The sequence below is a fragment of the Osmerus eperlanus genome, chromosome 7 (genome assembly GCF_963692335.1).
Source record: "Osmerus eperlanus chromosome 7, fOsmEpe2.1, whole genome shotgun sequence".
Taxonomy (NCBI): Eukaryota; Metazoa; Chordata; class Actinopteri; order Osmeriformes; family Osmeridae; genus Osmerus; species Osmerus eperlanus.
The window spans coordinates 5551385-5572313 of NC_085024.1; the positions used below are offsets into that span (position 1 = coordinate 5551385).

The window sequence follows — 20929 nt, forward strand, 5'->3', positions numbered from 1 at the left end:
TTCTACATACAATGGCCCTAATACGCCATTGTATAGGTTTATGACTATGTTGTGTTCATGTTTGTGAAGGTCAGGTGAGTTTTTTGTGGGGGATGGGGGTTACAAACTGTACACCTGTACACCTGTGCCCTGGGGCCTCTTAGTATGTAGATCTGTCTAGAACCCAGTTTATCAGTAGCTTTCATCCTCAAAAGGAATGATGACTCACAAGATAGTTCAGATAGACCTGTTTCTTGTAAAGATCTCCTGATATATTACAAAACAGGTTTTGGAGTGACATGGACATTCCATTTAATTCATGAATTCCATTATTTTAATTTCAATCCCAAGTGACGTACAAATAGTGTTTGTAGAAAGTACAGCAGAAGATCAAGGATCAGAAGTGCAGAGTTCTACATCCTTTAGAGGATAAAGTTAAAGAACAGTTTGTATTTCCTAGCCACATCGCAAAGTACAAGTTTTAATAATATCACTGTATTATGATCCTTCACATGCAGTTCTTGCATTGTTTTTGGATGTGGAATTGTAAATGCACAAACTGAAACTTAACACAACCTCACACACTCAAAATAATGTTCATATAATAACCCTTTAAAACTAAGTGCCATAGAATTTGGACAAACTCCAAAGGAAATCATTCTCTTTACCATTGCCTGAACTCTTACGAACTTGTCGTTTGCTACTAGTGTCTATTTCCTCACAATGACTTGATAAACCTTCACCACTAGAGTGCAGACTCCCCTCACCTTTCCAAACAGTAAACATTAATTTAATTATTGATGCATTATGAATAAAGATTCCAGAAAAGACAATGCCATGTTCATGTTTAATTTTAAAATGGATATTAAATATTGTTAATTTTATATTCAAATTATTTGTTTTAGCAGTCTATAGTACCAATATAAACTTATAGCCTACTGTACATGTTTTCTTAATCTCAAAAGTGAGACAAGTCAAATAAACTCAAAATTATCGAGTTGTATTGTGCATTTTATAACATGTCTTTAGGAGTCTAAAGCTGGTGTAGTATAGTGTACTGTGTGCAATTGTCTTCTCTATAAAAATAACATAATCATAATCTACTCAAGAGCGCTTAGTCACATTCCTCAAACATCAACTGCTTTCCCAGGCCAAGGTCAATACACCGTTCTGGGGACAACAGTTTTTAAAAGCTATTTCAACTTTGGCCTGGTTACACTGTACTGTAGGCCTATATGTAGACATTTCCAAGTGACATCATTTAAATTTGATTTCCCCTTACTGTCTAAAATATCAAGTATTACTATGAAACTATCAGATCCATTAAAAAAAACGGAGAACATTATTTAAGTGTTCTGATATAAACACACAAATTGAAATCAAAATGGAAATGAGTCCTCAGTAAACCTTGAACACCCTTTTGAATTCATCAGTAGGTAAAGATAAAGAGTAGCCTGGGCCAACTCGAGTCTACTCAGATGCAAACCTCAACATTTACCTATTTCATTTGTTTAATGTTTAATTAAGTAAATTAACCCTACATTCAGGGTCACAAAGAGAACAAAAAGGAAACAATTTCCTTCACCGAAACCACCTGTCTGCTTCAGTTTCAGGTGTTGCAACTCTCTCAGTGCGTAAATTGTCAGTGGCACTGTGGGTAATGTAGTCGCTAAACAAACTAAGCTGGTCCTTTAAAGGATATAGCCGCTTTGTTTTGAACTGCTAGTCCCAAAATGCTACTGTTTTCATAGCAAACAGAAGCAACAGTTGTAACGTGAAGGTGTCTGATTTTGTGACACTCCCTTCCCATAACGAAAAAGTTGGTGTAGGATGACTATATGATGATTCAAACTTTATTACAAACGCTTTGAAGTAAAACTGTCAACGTCTTTGGAGTTGTCTGATTAAATGGTGAGTGGAATGGACTTACTTCCTAAGACTTTTTTCCCGATGATTTTAATCATTGTAATAGCCGTATTATAGCCACACTATTATAAAATAAATACCACAAACATCTGCTCCGTAGATTCAACAGCCTAATATGTATAATAATTTGTCAACTAAAGAACTGTAAGAACACAAAACAACACGCGTAGTTCGTAGAAAATACTAATCAAGTAATAGTAGAAAATCCAGTATTTGATTTCTCCGCGCACGTTGGACCATTGTTTTATTGTTTATATGTCGGTGTTTGTTTAAGCTCTTCTCACAAAGCTTCGGCAAGCGAGAGAACAGGTGCATCCTGCTGTATTTTAACACGACTGTCAGATTCGACAGGAGAGTTCAACGCAGATTGTGTCCTCGTTACAAGCTGGTTTGAGACACAACTGATTGTTTGGTCGTAGACAAGACGAACCTGTTTTTGTGCAGTGGTGTAAAAAACCACGTTATTAATGACTGACGCACTGTTCTTGTTCATGAATGGGAAGGCTCCCTTTATACAAAGTGACAAAAAACTTCCAATGATACAGGATATTGATACATATATATCAGTGACCTGTCAAGGATAACTCCTTTACACAGAGCTGTAGTAGCAGCAGAAATGACAGCACAAAACACTTCCTCTTTAGGAAAGTGGCTGTTGATTCAGAATTAAAATATCTCAGATGGAACTATCCAATTAGACCGGACTAAGGTCTAATCTCAAGTAAAACATATTACATCATCAAATGTGATGTCATAACGTTCTTGTATTGCAATGCTATTACTTTATAAATACTGTAGCCAGTAATAGTGTAGTTAGACTGTGTAACACTACTGTGCATAAAAACAATGTTTCCATATTTGCAGATGCAAAGATGGCAGCCGTCAGAGCAAAGTCATTCCGCCGTGCTGGAAGTCTGATGAGGAGCAAATCTGAGGGCACACTAATTGATTTAGATGATAATGGAACACTTAACATCAACAATTTGAACGGTAATACAATTTGCTAAAAAGTGATGTGTGAAATATTGTTACACAAATACGGAAGTCGCCTCAACTTATGTGTAGTCTTAACATTTACATTTGTGAGGTAACTTGCATAAGAGAAATACTTTGATACAAACATTGGATATCTTTTCAGGTAGTTACATTTCACATCATGTGACAAAGCATTCTGAGTGGCCAGTTTTACAGCCAGAGGTAAAGCACAAAACTCAAACAAATCCGTTCTGGAGCAAGTTGTCTGGATCCAACCCATTTCTTGATGACATCGTACACACAGATGAAAACAGTGGCAGTGTATCGATTCTGCAAGAGGATCCATCCGCTCTTTTTGGTGGTGTCCATGATGACACCTTAAGCACATCCTCAGATGAAAGTCGTTCAACCCATTTTCTGGATACCAGACATAAAAACTCCAACCAGTTTGGTAGGTGGAGAAGTGCCTCGGATATTCTTGATGACCTGGAGAAAAGGGAGACAAAAAGGGAGAGTAGGGATAGTAGCCTCAAAATATCTGGCTCATTCATGAACCCAGATTTTGAGTGGTTAAAGAATGACAGAGAGGCCTACAAAATGGCGTGGTTGAGTCACAGACAATTGACAAGGTCATGCCTGGACCTTGGCCTGATAAGTCAGAGTCCAGGATGGGCCCAGACTCAGGCTGCTGACTCCCAGGTGATCTGCAAGATCGGTCACGCTGGAGGGTCACTGCAGCTACCAGACACTGACATTAGTGTCCATATCCCAGAAGGCCATGTATCCCCTGGGGAGATTCAGGAAATCGTACTGAAAGCCATCCTTGAGCCTCCCCGCGGCCTTAACAACAACTACACGACAACCATGAGTCCTCTTCTGGAAATGAGAGTAAACAACCTCAACACAAAGGAATGCATCACGCTGGAGATGAAAATGGCTGGGGATGTCAAGAAGGACCCTTTGAGTCAGGTAATGACTACTTTCGTGGGACTTGTGTCCCACAAGAGAGAGGGACCTTACCAAAAGGTAAAAGACTGTTACATTTACAAAAACATTATGCAGATGAAGCTGCAGGACTTGAAGTCACACTTATATGTTATTGTCTGTGCGGAGGCCTCGGTTATCCAGCCCCCTGCTACATCAGTTTGGGATTATCTGGACCGCCACATCAACTTGGCTGTTTACGGCCCAAGGTATATCCATCCTTCCTTCAAAGTCGTCATAGTTGTCTCTTGCCACGAAAGCATCCCACTGAGACTTCCATTCTCAGACATCCACAGGGGGAGCAGAAATCTTCCACCTCTTGTGCTGCAGCTCTGGGGGAAGCATCAGTTCATGCCAGAGAAAATGGACGACCTGAATATCGCAACCAACATCACTGATTCAAAGTTTGAAATCAAGGATGAGGACAAAAGAAAGGAGGTGAAACAAGGGCTACTCAAGCTGGGCAAGGTTCTTCATCTGCCACTTGAGCTCACCAATGTTGGTAGCGGGAAGATTACCTCCTTCAAACTGAACCTCCAGCTACGGGACTCAAACTGTGTGACCCTGACACAGTTCCAGGTCCAATCCCCTGCTGCGGCACCTATTAGGTCAGAGAAGCGAGGCCCTAGACGACCGGACCAGCGGAAGGAGATGGGCAGATCCTTGCCCATCCATGAGGAAGCTATTCAAGAATTCCCTCAATTCCAGTCCAGACCTGTGAACTTGCAGTGGTACGGCGTGGCTCTGAAATCAGTGATCCGTCAGCCACGTGTGGCGTACCTTCTGGAATACTTCAAGGGGGACACGGTGGCCCTCCTGTCCAGGGAGAAGGTGAGGTCAGTGGGCCAGTCGAGGGTGAAGGAATGGTACATCGGTTTTCACCGAGGGAAGACTGGCTTGGTTCACTGCAAAAATGTCAAGCTCATCACTAGAGACCAAGTGATTGACTTCACTGGCATCAACGTGACCACCGATGTGCTTCTGGAAAACATGACACTGCCGTTTAAGAAGCTAACCTACATGTACTCAGCCATCCAGAACCTCGTTACTGAACACATTCCCAGCTGGAGAGGGTTTGCCGACGCCCTGGGTTACTCTAACCTGTCCTTGGATGGGATCACAAGGAGGCATGCTGAAACAGAGGCCGACCGCGTGGCCTGTGTGCTGGAGAAGCTGAAGGAAGATTGCCATGCGGAAAAGAGCCTGAAGAAGTTCCAGCATGAGCTTATGATTGTAAGTACCAAAGTTAAATTGTATTTTTTCTAGGCAAATATTTGACACTTTTGCCTAATGTTGATACCGACTTTGCACACAAACAAGTCAATGTCTTCACTTTTTTTTTTAATGTCCTCCTAGGGTCTGTTGAAGATTGACGCTCAGGCCCTCGTGGCACACTTGATTCAAAACACAGTCATCTTGTCAACAGCAGTGGAGCTTGGTATCAGATGGAGGGAGATTGCTGAGCGATTGGGAAAGCTCACCAGTGCCCAGATAGCTGGCTACGAGGCACCACATCGAGGGAAGGGTGGAGAAGTCAGTGCCCAGGTCAGCTCCCATGACTATAGACCCTTAAAATTATCAATCAATGATACACCTCTAACCTCACTGTTGTCTCAGTTAGTATTCTCTTGTTGATAGTTCTTCATCTGCCTTGTCCCGCAGTCCATGTGGAAACCTGCCTATGACTTCCTGTATTCCTGGAGCCTGCGGTATGGGAAGGGATACAGGGACATGGTCCAGGACCTCCACTTGGCCCTGGACAAGATGAAGAGCCCCGTCACCAAACAGTGGAGGCACCTGACTGGAGCTCTAATTACCGTGAACTGTCTAGAGATTTTCCAAGTCTCTGCATTTCCTAACCCTAGAACTCTGAGGACTTGATGAAAGATCTTAGTATGGCACTAGGTGTCTTGTCACCAATGTTTTTGTTGCAATATGGAATTCTACCATAAAGGAAAACAGTGTTAAGTTATTTAATGCTTTTTTTGGTCACATACTTAACATCGATTTTGAAGTCATGACAAGAACCATATAGCAATACTTTCCAATGTATTCAGATACTTGCATTGTACAAAATATTACTGCCCTCCCTTTATATTTCATAGGAGATATGGACCTGTTACATTCACTATAACTTAGATTCAGATGATCAAACTGTGTCAATGAAGTAAGAAAACATTTATACAGTGTACTCTTAGTCAAAGACTGAAAACAGCTGAAACCAGTTTTGTAATGTTCTGTCTTTTTGGTTTGATAAAATGTGACACAATGCCCTGTTAGTGAAGCAGTTGGACCAGCTTTGACAACACAAACTTTTTAGTTCTTATTGCCTTTTTTGTATTTTATGCTATGTTCCTTAAACCAACCCTACTATTCACTTAACATTCTTTATCTTAAACATTATCATGACTTTAGAATCTGTCAAGTATTTATGATAGCTTTGGGTTGTAAACCATGTTTCACGGATGTGTTAAAAATATGAAAAGCTTATTAACTGCCAAAGGCAAACCTCAGTGTTTAGAGTGCTGCTGTTTACTCTGTGTCTTAAAGATGCTGTAAAGTGGAATTGAAAATGAGTTTTATGTTCATCACACCACAGAAGAATGTGTTGTTAACTACCAATCCAAATTCGAATGAAAAAAAAACACGACAAGTATGTTAAATTAGGCTTTGAAATTGTGAGAAAATCAGCAGTCTTCTCTGCTTGAGACGGGGGGGCATGTCGCCTGAAGGAGCTGAAGCTCCGCCCCCTAAAATGTATTGAATTTATCAAAAACAGCAACACTAGCTAAATCAATTGCAGATATCAGAACAGACCTACCTGCAGTCTCTGAGTGTTTTATGTGTTAATTACTTTGTCTTTGCATCGTACCAGCTCAGTAACAGAATGCAACCGTCTGTGATCTGACGTAGATAGTCGCTGTGACGTAGATGGGTTGGGATTTTGCCCCGCCTATACAAAATCTGAGCTGAAAACGGGAGAGAAACTGTTCAACGGTCTAACTCCACATTTCAGTGCGACAAAGTTTTCGCTCTTGCACATGCTTTCAGGAACTAATTTCACACATATATATAATGTACTGAGAAGCAAATCATGGAATTTGCTTTACAGCATCTTTAAGCCCATCCATTAATTCATACATCACATGTTCTCAGTGTTGTCTTCTCATAAAAAGCATGTGTGCTAAAGCTCTTTGGATGATATTTTGGTACAGGAATGAAATGTATGATAATGTGTCCAGGCAATGTCTGAGAAATTGTATTTGACAATGAAGGTTTGTGAAACTATATTTTCTTCAACCACCTTAAATGTTAGCTCGGTGTTTGAAGTTTGAATAAATATGACCCAATATGTAGGCTACAGTATACCTGTTTAGACTGGTCTGTTCTCGTCAGTATTAAAGGTAATTGTGAAGCAAAATATGTACATAGAGTAGATGCAAACTTAACAGTTAAGGATATTTATAACTTAAAGTCATAGTCTATGCTAGTTGGTCTCTATTTCTTGTTTCGTACAGCTTTGAGTTGTACCTACCCTGTGCTAAGCAGCAGGTAGATGTCCCACATTGCATTGTGAGAATGTCAATGCACTTTATTTTGGTCTCAAACTGTCTACATGAATTATTATTAGGACCTTGTTGCTGTCTGCATTGACCTCAATACAGAAGTCTGTCAAAGGAGATGGTTACAAGAGTATTTAAACTTTCTAAAACATCTTGCTATTTTGATCACATGAACAGAGAATATTCTCTTGGGTAGACACCTGAAATATCTAATTCACTCCCAGCCCTCCAAATCATTAGTGTTGAACCCGTCCTTGAACCTGTGGACCTGCTTTCTATTTACTTTCCCCAGTTCACTTCGTTTGACTTTCTCCTTCGTGTTGATCTAAGCCAGTTTCAGTGTGCTTATTCCTTATCACTAAACCAACCCTGAGCTCAGGGTTGGTTTAGTGGCTCACCTTTTATACCTGACAATATACCTCTATTACTGACAACAGAAGACCTTATTTTTGTCGAGCCCCTTTGATATTCCACACAGTAAACCAAAGACGTGTCATTAGAACTGGCATCAAGAGAATCCATTAAGGCCCTGCAACATTATAATTCAAGGAGATACTCCTCAGTGGGCACAACATTTCATCTGATTGATGGCTAAAACTCTGGCAATAATTGGGTGATCTCATTCATCACTGCACTGAGATGGAAGTTAGCTGAGCGCTAGCACAGATAAGGCTGACCAAGTCAACATTTTAGCGTGCTAGGCAGAGGCACAAGGAGCAATCGGAAATTAGAGCGTGGTAGCGCAGCTAAGTGTCTAAGCCAAAACTTCAGCTTGGCCTCTCATGAACTTTGCTACTCCCAACTTTGACTGTGTGGTGCACTTTGTTGGGTGACATGGTCACATGAGGCCCTCCATCACTACCCTGGGGTATACCTAACTGCCAACCTAAAGCCTTTTCCCATAAGGCTTCAGTATAGTTTGTAATCCATGTGCACCTAAAAAGAAGGATAAGGATGGCAAAACATGCTGGGATGTGTTCCAGTTCTCATTGACCCTGCAAATTGGAGTCCACCCTTCATATCAATTAGGGGGCATTCGTCAGAAAAAAAAGCAAGACAAAGAGTTTCTGTTCTAGAGAAAAAGTCGAGTCTGGGTGAGCTAGAACTTCACAGCTATGACACAAAATCCAATACCAGATATCCGGTGTCTGTCTAAAGCAGAACGGGGACCGTATAGAGATTAGTTTCCCTGTGTGCACCTAGATGTGAGTATCTTAGACTCAAAGAACAAAACTATCAAATTGTTACAACCTCACTGCCTATTCATCCCAACTCAGGACAGTTGTCCGATGTGACAGGCTGGGGAGAATAGTGTCAGATGGGATTTCAAACTGCTTGTCACGATTTCAGCACACATTAGGCATTGATGTGTCCAAACACATTCTGGTATGGCTCTTGCACTGACTCAAACTGTGTTGCCCTACCTTCCAACGTGTTTTAAACATGAATCTTTAAAAACATTTTAATTTGACACAAAGTTTCTCAACTTTTTCTTGAACTACAGACGTTGAGAAAGGTGGGGATATAGTGTGGAGACACATTATCCTCTAATCAATCGCTTTTTTTAAATATAGGAAACATGTTCAACCATGCTCAACATTCCACATGCTCTTAATTCTCAGCAACATGTAGATAATCCTAGCCAGATTATTACAATAAATATCCACTGCATGTTAGTGCATGTTAGTTAGAGTCAGCTTGCTAATGCTTTATCCTGTAACTTTTCCAGTGGACAGCTTTAAAGCAAGGCAGGTAGTGCCATAACCTGATGGGCTGTTTCCTGAGATGGAGCTGGCCGTGACACTATTACTTTGAGGGATCAAGTTAATGGCTGCAAAACATCCCCTGGCATCCTATATGTTCTGTTCCAGTCAACGGCCATAGCGATGAGTGAAATTTAGAGACGTCTGTTAATAAACAAATGAGAACACACAGTCATTCTGTGTTTTCACACATCATTGGACATGGCAAGAATCCTATGAAGAAGCCCACATTTTCCTTACAATCTGGCATGATCTTTGCAGGGATTGTATGTAACATGATAACGATTAGGCCAGAAGGACAATAGCAATAGTGTGGCAGAGTTATACAACTTTCTTTTGTGATCTGTTTACATGTTTCATAACCAGAGGTGTCATATTACAGTCTCCGTCCCATTACACCTTTCCTCAACCAACAAAATGCTAAACTTACTTTGTAGAGATCAGCATTCTTTTCTTCGATCACAGTACATGTACTAGTTTTTATTCATTCGTTTGCCAAACACATAGTTATTAAAAGAAGTGCAGAATTTATGTGTAGATCTGTTAATTTATGCACTGTATCATCAAACAACCTTGATCATGGAGACAGTTCTTTTCCCATTCACTGATTCATTTACTTGATCCCCATGACCCTATTTTGATGTTGGCATTATTGCACATCATCATCATACTACTCATTGACCTCGCAGTCAATCATTTCATTCCGTGTCTTCTCTGTGGGCACATCAACATTGGCATTCGAACTGCTCAAATTTTGTGTGTACTGTGTCTCATAAAGCAGTCCATGCTGTCTATATCCCTTTTCAACAAGTCTAAGGAAAGAAGGTTACAAAACTGCCTGTCACCACCAAACCAAAGCAGATTGCACAAGAAGTATCTGGTAAGTATTCCCTTCAGCGCATTGTTAACGAGGGCGAACCTGAGTGGAGGGACTTGACCCATCGCAGTGAAACCAGAGGACCAAACCGAGTCGTGCCCAGGGCAAAGTGACAACAGGATGGCCCCTCTGCCTCTGTAGATCCCCCCCTTCTTTCAGATGCAGTGAGGCGGTGAACTTTGCGACTAATGAAATATGACCACTTTTGTTGAGGGAGCTTTTTATAGCATCCCACGCAAGGGCCGAGCATGAAGTGTCAGCTCATTCAGATAGCAGAGCTTATCACAGTGAACATCGCTGTCTGTATAGGGGTGCGTGCTTATGTAATGTTGTATCAGAACTTAAAATTAGACTTTGCTTCGGGGGATTGGAGGATAGGACTCAGGGAGTGAATGGATGTAATACCTATACAACCAGATCAACTTTGAATGAACTGTTGAATATGTGGGGTTGTAAACAAAAACAATGTTGTTATATACTGTAGAGAACATCATTCAGGCCAGTGAAGGCTACTCTGACAATATTGTTAAATTTCCTCCACTGTCACAACAAGGAACTAATGGAACTGATCACCCCTACAGTGTTTAATGAAGCTATGTCAACAATAGTATCGTTTGTGTAAAATTGTGACTGTAAGCCATCCTCAAAAAAACATTTAGCCACTTCCCAAGCAGAAAGACCACATACCCAGTGTATAAACACTATTTACCCTTTTTGACACATTTCTCTGGTCCATTCAGATTTATTTGCTAAAGTCTAAGCACACCTCTCACTTTAAGATACAATTGTCACCATGTTGTCATTTATGAAAAACACTGCCGTTCAATAAGTAAACTCAAACCAGTGCAATTCAAACATCCGTAACAACCAATTATCCATGTGTAAGCACTAACAAGCAAATATATTCAACAAGCAATCAGGGGTTTGGAATGAATACAAAGGTAAGCACATCTGTACTTTGAAATCATGGATGCAAATATCAGAGGAAGAGGCAGAATTGTCAGAATGAGAGGAGGTGGACAAGGGAGAGGCAAAGGAAGAGTAAGAAGAACAACAATCTCAAATGAGATCCATGCCACACTATGACAGAAATCCCTATGACAGAACAACCTTCTCCAAGACATGGAAGAAGCTTGTGGGGACATTGCTCTGGAGTCTTGTCAGGGATGGCTCAGGTTTTCAAGGGCATTTTTCCCTGCTGTTTGGCTAGAGAAAACATTGCCTTTGATGTTGAGGAAAATCTCTGGCCTGTCCCTGGTCAGAGACAGGATACTGACTAAGAATGAACAGTATTGTAGCGTACTCAAGCCCTGTTACCCAGGTAACAATGATTTGTTTATATTTCCCCAAATTACAATTTACAGCAATGAATTTGTGTTGCTGAATACGTACCAGTACTACTATTTGTATACTGTGACCACTACAGTAACAAGAGCTCAAAATGCAATTGCTGTATAATGTAAATAGAAAACAAACAGCATGTAAGAAGGACAATTGCAGTATTTGTGAATTTTATGATTTACATCATATCAAACTCATGAGGTGGAACATATCTAAAATTCAGGGACACGTTATAGTCAATGGTTCTTGAAAACCTTTTTATAATAGTGTTTTCAATTACCCCCAGCAGTGTGTAAAGGGTATTCAGAAGGTTGAATTTGTGTGTATTTTGAATGCAAAGTTAGGTTTATACGACAGATAATATGGTTTTGACTACAGTGTTTGATTTTGGGTCAAAAGTCAAGGGTTTGGCCAAAACTGTGTAAGTAGGAAGATGTGTGTTTAGAGTTTGGAGAAGACACAGTACACATTCAAGAAATGTGTCTTAACAATTGAGAAAAACGGTAATATAATCAACTGACTGGCAAGTTAAATGCATTTTATTTACTTAATATCCTAACTATTTTTGGAAAGCTTTACACTAAGATATAAGAGGCCGGAAACGTCACGTGACATATATGGTTGGTGATGCTGCAGCCCTTCAAAGGCGAGTTACGACCCCCCCCCCCACTCCTCCTGACGAAAAGTTCACGAGCAAGGATGGTGACTTCACCGTGGATGTAGTCGCTATCCTGATTTCAGTGTTTATATGATCAGCATCGCGTTCATCAATAAGTTTCATTTTAAGAGGACGTTCCTGAGAGGAAAATGTATTTCTCTAGATGTAAAGTTGGATTATTCCCTCTGGGAGATGATTTGATTCCATCGAGTGAATTTGGAGCTTTTTGGATTATTTATTTTGGTGCAATACAAACTACTTGCTGCTCTTTTTGACCAGGAGGGGTAACCTATTATTTGACCACCACTGAAGGAATGATGTCCGAGAGAAGATGTGTAGCAGCCGGAAGATCATCTGGAGTTTGGTGGCGCTCTCGGTTTTGGAGATGGGACTCGGTGCGTCCAGTATCATCCTCGGTGTGGTTGGCATCATCCGAATCCCAAAGGCAACTCAACTGCAGTTGGGAGATGGATCGCCTTTATGGAGTGGAATTTGTGTACGTGAAACAAACTGTTTATTGTTAAAATCTTTCAATGTGTTCGGGGATTGATTCAATTCTCATGTTTTACTTGTTTGCTTTGCAGTTCCTCGTCTGTGGTCTGTGTGGGGTGTTATGTGCAAAGAAGAGGTCAGGATTGATTGTAAGTAGTTTTAACTTTAGCTAACTTCGATACTAAAAGTCCACTCAACTCGCACTAAAAAAGGTTGCTATACAAACATTTGTACAACAGAAGACCGAAAACATTTAGCAGATAGTTCAATTTTCTGAGTAAAAGGATGGATAGAGACCAGTCTTTCTTTCTCACATTATGACCTGAAAACTATTTTCAACTATACAGCATCATCTTTTAAAAAGCCTCAACATCATTTCTCCATGTGTGCCTTCCTCCATCTGCCAGATGATCCTGTTCTCAGCCTGCTGCATCTGTGGACTCATCGGTGGGATCCTGAACGTCCAATTTGTACGAGCTGCGGCCAGACGTCCCGACGCCCTGCCATCGCTCCACCTGGCGTGTGTGGTCCTCGCTTGCCTGGGCATTGGAGGCTGCATCCTGTTCACCTGGCTCACCTGCCGGCTGGCCAGCAGCGAGCAGCAGAGGATGTTTCTGGAGAGGGAAGTCTCACTGCACCACTCTCACGAGATGAGCGACAAGGTGAGGTCCACACTGCAACAGTGCCTCTATGTAGCCAAGGGCTTAGGTTTCGTGTTAACATTAGTGAAGAAAAACGTTTTTATTAATTATTACCCTGTGCTAACACTTCCGCTGCCCACCGTTAATTATTGGTGGAGATATTTCACTGATCTCTGGACATAGATAGGGACATGTCCGCCCCTAAACCTACCCCTTTGTTTATAGCTACAGTAGGATCACATCTGCATGGTGCACCGTGTTTTGACTGGAAATATCCAGAAGTGGAGCACCAGAAATCAAAAGGGAGGGACTGTACTGTGGGACCATCTATTCCGAGCAACTTTGTCGGTTACTGCTCCTGTTTATTGTGTTCCTCCAGGATCAGTATTCCGAGAGGTCAAGCATTCCCCAGATCTCCTTCAACGGCAAGTCCTCACCATCCTGATGAAGAAGCCACCAGGAATTAACTATATTAGCAGCATGTATGGATCTAGCATCAAGGATTGTCAATCTATTGACAGATGCTGGCGGTATTTTGGGTCTTGAAAGATGCATTCGAATAGCGTCCTACGTCTGAGGTTTTGAAGCACAGGGAGATATGGCTATGGGTCCATGGAAAATGACCATAGCAAACTCAGAGATTCTAGAAGTTGACGACGTGAGGTGGAGAAAAGAGTTCAGTCAGTCATGCAGAGTCATGTTTCAGTACAGTTCTGTGAAGTAATTTACAGTCATATATTTCAGTGAATGCATGCATGTCAATGTAACAGATTACTTTACGGATAAAAATAGTGGACTAGATGAAGCTGAACCTCAAAGGTGACTCCCTATAGACTCTAAAATCCAGACCTTGTATATGCCTATTTTAAAACAATGGAAGACCTACATTCTCAGTGATCTAAGGAGCTGAACCTTATTCTTATACAACGTATGACATACCTCAAGTGGCTTTGCATTTTTGTGTGCACGAATGTACTGTAAAAAATGAAAAGGAGGATACCTGTCAATCATGTGTTCTTCAATTGTATTTTACAGTCTGTGGTGGGTTTTTATTTGAAAATGTCAACAAAAACTACAATAAACCCACTCACTCATTACTTCTACATCAGATACTGTATGTTCTATCTGCATTTTTGCAGATGTGCAATCCATACAAATGTGTGGTTACAAATGTAGAGTACACTTCAGAGTCAGATCACTAGATGGAGCCATATGTCTCTTGTTTACGTAACAAAAACCGCTAAGGAATGTTATAAAATCTGACAACGGTTTGGGAGTGAAATTGTAAACTGACTTGTGCACTCTTGGGTTAAGCTCAGAGTAAAAATACCCAGTAGTATTCAGAGACGTGTCCTCTGAGGCAAGGCAGAGCCAACCAAGGAAAGAGATATTCCATGAAGTGATGTTTATGTAGTCCCTAACTGCCTCATCCATGGCTAAGTGAGAATACAGATAGTGTCTGGGGGAGCCCTTGACAGCGGCCAGGACTTCATGTGGAGTGAGACTCTACCAAGGACATCACGTTCTCCATCAGGACACTGGACAGGGTGAAACCTCACAAACAACGCTCACCTCAACAGCTCTGTCATATAAATCTGTTGCCACAATGATCCAGGTGGGATCCAAGAGACTCTGAAGACCACAAGGTTTTCTTTTCTCAGGTTTTCCTAAAGAAAGAAATCCAATTGCTCACCTGGCTCTCATCCCAACTAACTGACGGATAACAAGAGATCTTCAAATCATTCCGTTCCTGCATTCTTTTCCTGTGTGAGAACTTGGGGAAGAGCTGAGAGCAATACATCAGTTCCTCTTTATCATTGTTATGGGTTGTTTTATGCACTGTATTGATTGTTATGAATCAAAACTGTAATCGAAAGATTCAGAACATCCCTAGTTGTTAGACTTCAGTGCATTTAGTTGTTTGTTCTACTGTGGTAAACCCTTACGTGTCCGTGATACTATACATCTTGCACCTAGATCCCAACTCTATGTGTTCCGCGAAGCACATCAACAAATCTATCAATAAAGTGAAACATTCTTATTGCACCTCTTCCCTTCCAACAGTCTCAGAGTAGTACTGATCTAAGGATCTAAGGACCATAGTATGTCACAAGTTAGACCATGTTAGACCACGTGTCTTGCAGGACTGGGCAGAGAGGAAATGATGTGTGCTGCTCTCTTTTCCTGACTTACCCAGGAGAGAGGTCATTCCTCATGGTCTCTCTACAGCGGGACAGGACGGTACGCTGATGTAAGGCCAGGAAGGAATCCTGGAGTCAGGCACAGAGTCAGGACCCACACTCCCTTGGAGGTGACATGTGCACAAATCAGGCTGCTATCTGTAAAGATTACTGTACTCCTTGAGGTAAACACACACACACCCCACACAAGTCCTGACCTAACGGCTGTGGTTCATGTCTTTTGTGATGTAGTTCTGTACGATACTCAAAGGGTACAGTTGCTGGTGTAAGTATCTTTTTAATTATGGTTATGGTTAGGTAGGTATTAATGTTTTTGGATGCACTTATTTGTGTTATTTGCTCCACTTCAGCCATATGGCGAAATAATTAGGCTGAGTGGAGAATATGCCGAGACTGGAATTGCAGTGTACTCTCAGTCCAGGAGGGGGAGACATTGCACTGTGAGTGAGTTAAGTTGAACTACCTGTTCAAACTGTTAAAGCTAGGATGTGTAATCGTTTTGTTATACTGGTTGAAGGTCTATTCACATCCTGATAGCCATCAATAATTTACAAATGTCTAAATGTGAATATATATATATCTTCTGTGGAAGGGACAGGACAAAATAATTATCAACCAATCATTGCATTCGGTCCGAATCCTTCTTCGCAACTTGTTCGTGCAGACAATCTTACCAACCTGCTTACCAAATTTTGTGCTATCGAAGCAATTTACTAAAACCCTTGGATAACTGACCTTTGACAAAGAAAGGTTAATGTTTGTAAATGATATGTGGTCATAGATAAAGATAAAATCAAACAGGAAATGCATGCATTCTACTGAAACGACAGAGGCTTTTAAAACACTTTCAATCTATGTTAACAAAAGCAGAAATCATGAGAAAGGTTTCAGAATCAGATCTCCTTTCCAGTCTGTTTCATGTTTTCTTTTCTTTCCAGTAATCCACTGTCACTTCATTGCTCTTAGTTATGAATTTTAATCTACAAACTCTACAGAGATTAATGATTCCTTCATAATCTTTTGGAATTTGTGGGTTTACAAAAGCTCGTCAAAACTCCACTTTACTGCACAGTGCTAGCCTGCCATGGAAAAGAGCCATTTGGCTCAGAGATTTGATACTGTTTTACAAGCCTCTCCTTTATTTACACAAATGGAGCTGAAGTCATTTTTCTAGAAAAATAAGAATGCATTTATTTCATTAACAAGAAGCGCTGGCCCCCCAAATCATTGAAGGCCTACTGCAGGTATGCTTGCTTTGGCGAGCGTTCTATACAGAGAAGTGGCTGCCTTGTTAGTGTGTGTAACCAGAGCACTCAGTGGCTGATTACTGTCTTGGAGCTGGGCTTTGCTGAAGCAGACAGCTTTGAGAGCCATCCACAAATCACTGTTATACACAGAAGCATTCCTCTGTCCTCTTGGGTATATAGGGCTTCATTTGGTTCCCTTCTGTGATATATGCTGGGGGCAAGAAGTCATTTAGCTTTCAATTTATTAGCCTGTTGATTTATCTTCTCTATAAAAGTGCTGGTGGCGTTCTCAGCCGCCCCCCTTTGTTGAACTCACTGTAATAATTTGATGACAGATGATGTGAAAGCATAGAAAGTTCAACAATTAGAAAAGTCAAAACAAACATGGGTTTACAGTTTCTTTGGCCACACTTAATCTGTCATTCTGGTGGTTGAGGTGTAGTGTGTACCAGATTACCGATGGCGACCTCTACCTTGGAGCCCGAACGCTCACAGGGAATACACAGCAACAGATCCTGATAGTCTCACGTTTGTCAAACCAAGTATGTCCTCCTGGCCTTTTGAAGCCAACGACCAATACGTCAATCTGTCTTTTATTGTGTCTGTCTGTGTGCTGTACCATACTGTTTAGCTAGACATACATTGAATTAGCATGAGAACATGGTATTAGAGTGTACTGTAACGTTACTCTATCAAGGTGTTCACTACAAACTGCAGATGGTGACATTACACAGAGAGAGAGAGAGAGACCGAGAGAGAGAGCGAGAGAGAGAGACAGAGAGAGAGACAGAGAGACAGAGAGAGAGAGAGAGAGAGAGAGAGAGCGAGAGAGAGAGAGAGACAGAGAGAGAGCGAGAGAGAGAGAGAGAGAGAGAGAGACAGAGAGAAAGAGAGAAAGAGAGAGAGAGAGAGAGAGAGAGAGAGCTAGCAGCCCCTGTGTGAAGTCAAAGTTGAAGGTGGAGTTGAAGTCTGAGGTAGGCCAAGGCATGTGCTCCTCCCAACCACTGTTTGGACCATGCTACCAGGAACACCACTGGGAACGATCCACATCGACTGATGAATGACTCACAGAGAGAGAGTATTTGGAAGAGTGCTTTGATGAGTAATTCTTATGGTTTGCTGGGTCACTTCCACATCCTTGGGCTTGTGTCCGCTGTCTCACTTTTTCCATCAGCCACAAATGTATTACTCAATGCTTTCCTTTCCCAAAGGGACATACAGCCATAGTGAACTCCTTGTATTTCTTCCTGTCCATTACCACAACGAGTCCTTCATTTAAGGGTTATCTACACACACACATATACTCACACAAACAACCTCAGAGATTGAATTCCTTCACTGCCGTACTCCCTGTGATAAAGCCTCAATTACTGAGATATCAGGTCATTTAGCAATGCAGTACCCCAAGCCAAATCTTTGACTCGCTTTAATTCTCTGAAGTAATATATGTGGTTATTTTCGTAAATGGGACCCCTTCCCATCATGCTCTGGGAGGTTTTGTCAGGTGTGCTGTGACCGGCTGGGGGCGAAGCAGGGAGGGTGTTCGCTGACAGGTCTTGCTGATGAAGCAACCACAACTCCCAGTTACTCCAGTGATCTAGGAAGCAGATGGAGGCTAGCTGGTGAGAGATGAGAAGGGATGAGGTTTGTCAGAGAGGAGGGATGAGGTCTGAAGGAGCCACCAGGAATTGCAGTTCATTATCGTGCGTGTACGTAGGGAGGCACAAAGTGGCGTCACACACCACCACGACACCAAAGCAGTTATTTTGATAAGTGAAAATATTTTATTATGCATGGCCGTAATGTTAAGTGTTGTGACTTCAGAGAATATATATATAACCGCCAGTGACTTTCAGAGAATATATATAGAATTTGCAAACAGATACATGATCAGTTAGTCCATTGGAGTGATATTTGTCATTGGTGCCATCACAGCGGTAAAGCAGTAGAGCTCTCCTAGCGAGTTTTCAGAGTCATTGCTCCTTCCTGTGAAACAGACACATTCCTGTTACCTTCCATGACCTTCAGAGTGGCCAGCAGATGGTCATCAGGGCTGGGGGGCTGCAGGTGTCCACGCTCCAGTAAAGCAGGGCCAGTAATGGCTTCCACAGACACTCCTCAAACCGCCTCAGCTGCCTGGGCAGAAACATAACCAAACGCTCACACACACCACTACTGTCGTATTTGTTTGTATTCTCGAGATCGGTTTCTGCTCGGAAAAGACCACACCCTGGATGTCTTCGGGTGTACAGAACACAGAGGGGAATCCGAGGAGCACAGTTCATGTTGGCACGGTTCCAGCGAAGAGGACACCTCCTCAGAGTACGCAGGCTGGCTGGGGTGGATGACTCACACCCAGGTGGGTGGTCAAGAACCCTCCACCTTAGCACCAGTCATCACACACACACACACAAATAAACAGCGGCTTAGCAATACAACGTGAAATGCAGTAAATGAGTGTGAATTGAGATTGGAGAAGGGAAGCCGCCCCTTCAAGTGTGCCTTTCAGGGCTAGTTTCTGGCCATCTAGGATGGCCAGAAACTAGCAGGGACGGAGGGATTCCCGTTCCAAAAACAACACGGTTGGAGGGGTAGCCTATTGTGCCCCTGACAGATTGATCTGACTCGGGGAGGAGTAGGTCACCTCTCGCTGTCACACTGGGAAGAGCGGAGGTGAGCGCCCGTCTGGGGGAGAAGGGAGAGTGCACAGCTGCGGTTCGGAGGAGAAGCAGCGTTGTCACTGCCTCCCATAATTTAAGACGGACTGCCTGAAAACGAAATTCTTTGAATCTCTTTGAATTTATCACGGTGCACTGTAGGCTTGTTGGGCCTGAGGCCACCTGATCTGCCTTCAGGATATCAAGGGAACGCCGAGTGATTCACATGATTCACATGATTCACATGAAGGCTCTCACACACAGGCTTCTCTCACACGCTCATTCTTTCCCTGTGTCTCTCTCTCTTTTCTTTTTGTCTCTCTCTCAACTAGCTATCTCTCTGTATCTCTTTCACTAGCCATCTCTCTTCTCACACTCCCTGTGTGCCTCCCTCTCTTTTCTGTCTTTTCTCTCTCTCTCTCTCTCTCTCTCTCTCTCTCTCTCTCTCTCTCTCTCTCTCTCTCTCTCTCTCTCTCTCTCTCTCTCTCTCTCTCTCTCTCTCTCTCTCTCTCTCTCTCTCTCTCTCTCTCTCTCTCTCTCTCTCTCTCTCTCTCTCTCTCTGTAGTCATCTTTTTTCTCACACTCCCTGTGTGCCTCTCTATTTTCTCTCTCTCCCTCTCTCTCTCCCTGTGTGCCTCTCTCTCTTCTCTCTCTCTCTCCAGCTGTCTCTTTTCCCACCCTCTACATGTATTTATCTCTTACTTACTTACCCTGCCTCTACATCCCACTCTCTTCCTCCTTTCCCTTCTATCACTTTGTCTCCCTTGCTCCGCGCTCCCCCCATCCCAGAGGCGCGAGGGCAGGGACACCACTGTGTCTCCCAGAGTCGTGGGGCGACGAGCCAGCAGGAGCATCCGTCCTGTACCTCTGTTGTTTTTGGCGCAAGGCTGGGGACCCTCCTCTGATGGGAGCACTCCCTGGGCCTTACACCCTCCCCCAGCCCCCCCCCCTCCACCCCCACCCTCGCCTAACCCTCAGCCTCCACACCTCTGCCCAGCATCCCCCCTGTCCTCCATTCATCCTGGTGTGCAGCTGGAGCACTCTGGGTGACCCCCCTCTCCCCTCGCAGAGCGCCCATTAAGAGACTGTGGTGGGAGTTCACTCCTCACAGCACTTGTGGCTTGAAGCACCACTCCAAAAAATATGGTCCTCAATTACATAAGCCCCCATGACAAGCTTTAAGCCTGCGCGACAAAGATTTAAACAACTGCTGCACTGCAACATGCAGTATATCAGATATTAGAACTAGAAGAGTTGCTTCACAGTACACGACTTCTTGATTAACAGATATCAACTGGGAGGGATGCGATGAAATTCGGTGTACAATTTACAGGAGCACCTGTTGATATCTTGTTGAGATTCTGCTGCATAGTAGTTGGACCGTAGAACAGGGTCCAGCTAGCTGTACATACACAGATTTTTCTCCTTAGCGGGTCACTGCCTAGGCCTCCAGCAGTAGCGTATGTGTTTGTGTGTGGCTGTCAGATGGGTTGTTTTATGGATGGCAGGACACAGTGGCCCAGTGACAGGCTGCAAGCTGTCACAGTGTGGTTAAGATGCAGAACATATTGCATGGCATGCCACCCAAAAGCAGGTTCTGTACATTTCTAACCTAACCTTAAATC

The 20929-nt window shown here is 42.5% G+C and overlaps 2 protein-coding genes across 3 annotated transcripts; both read left to right on the top strand.

The window, feature by feature from the left end:
• Positions 1 to 1745: 1745 nt before the first annotated feature.
• On the top strand, positions 1746 to 7544 carry macc1 (MET transcriptional regulator MACC1). The gene is made up of 5 exons (XM_062466733.1): positions 1746 to 1890; positions 2770 to 2895; positions 3044 to 5097; positions 5221 to 5409; positions 5527 to 7544. Exons 2-5 carry the CDS (start codon positions 2778 to 2780, stop codon positions 5743 to 5745), a joined length of 2580 nt encoding a protein of 859 aa, XP_062322717.1. The 5' UTR covers positions 1746 to 1890; positions 2770 to 2777; the 3' UTR covers positions 5746 to 7544.
• Positions 7545 to 12102: 4558 nt separating this feature from the next.
• tmem196b (transmembrane protein 196b) lies at positions 12103 to 15196 on the top strand. Of its 2 annotated transcripts, none has more exons than XM_062466260.1 (4): positions 12103 to 12562; positions 12651 to 12707; positions 12966 to 13220; positions 13425 to 15196. In XM_062466260.1, the coding sequence occupies exons 1-4, from the start codon at positions 12398 to 12400 to the stop codon at positions 13431 to 13433; spliced, it is 486 nt and encodes a 161-aa protein (XP_062322244.1). In that variant the 5' UTR covers positions 12103 to 12397; the 3' UTR covers positions 13434 to 15196. The 2 variants fall into 2 exon arrangements, with proteins under 2 accessions (XP_062322244.1, XP_062322243.1); XM_062466259.1 differs by having other exon boundaries at positions 13579 to 15196.
• Positions 15197 to 20929: the final 5733 nt, after the last annotated feature.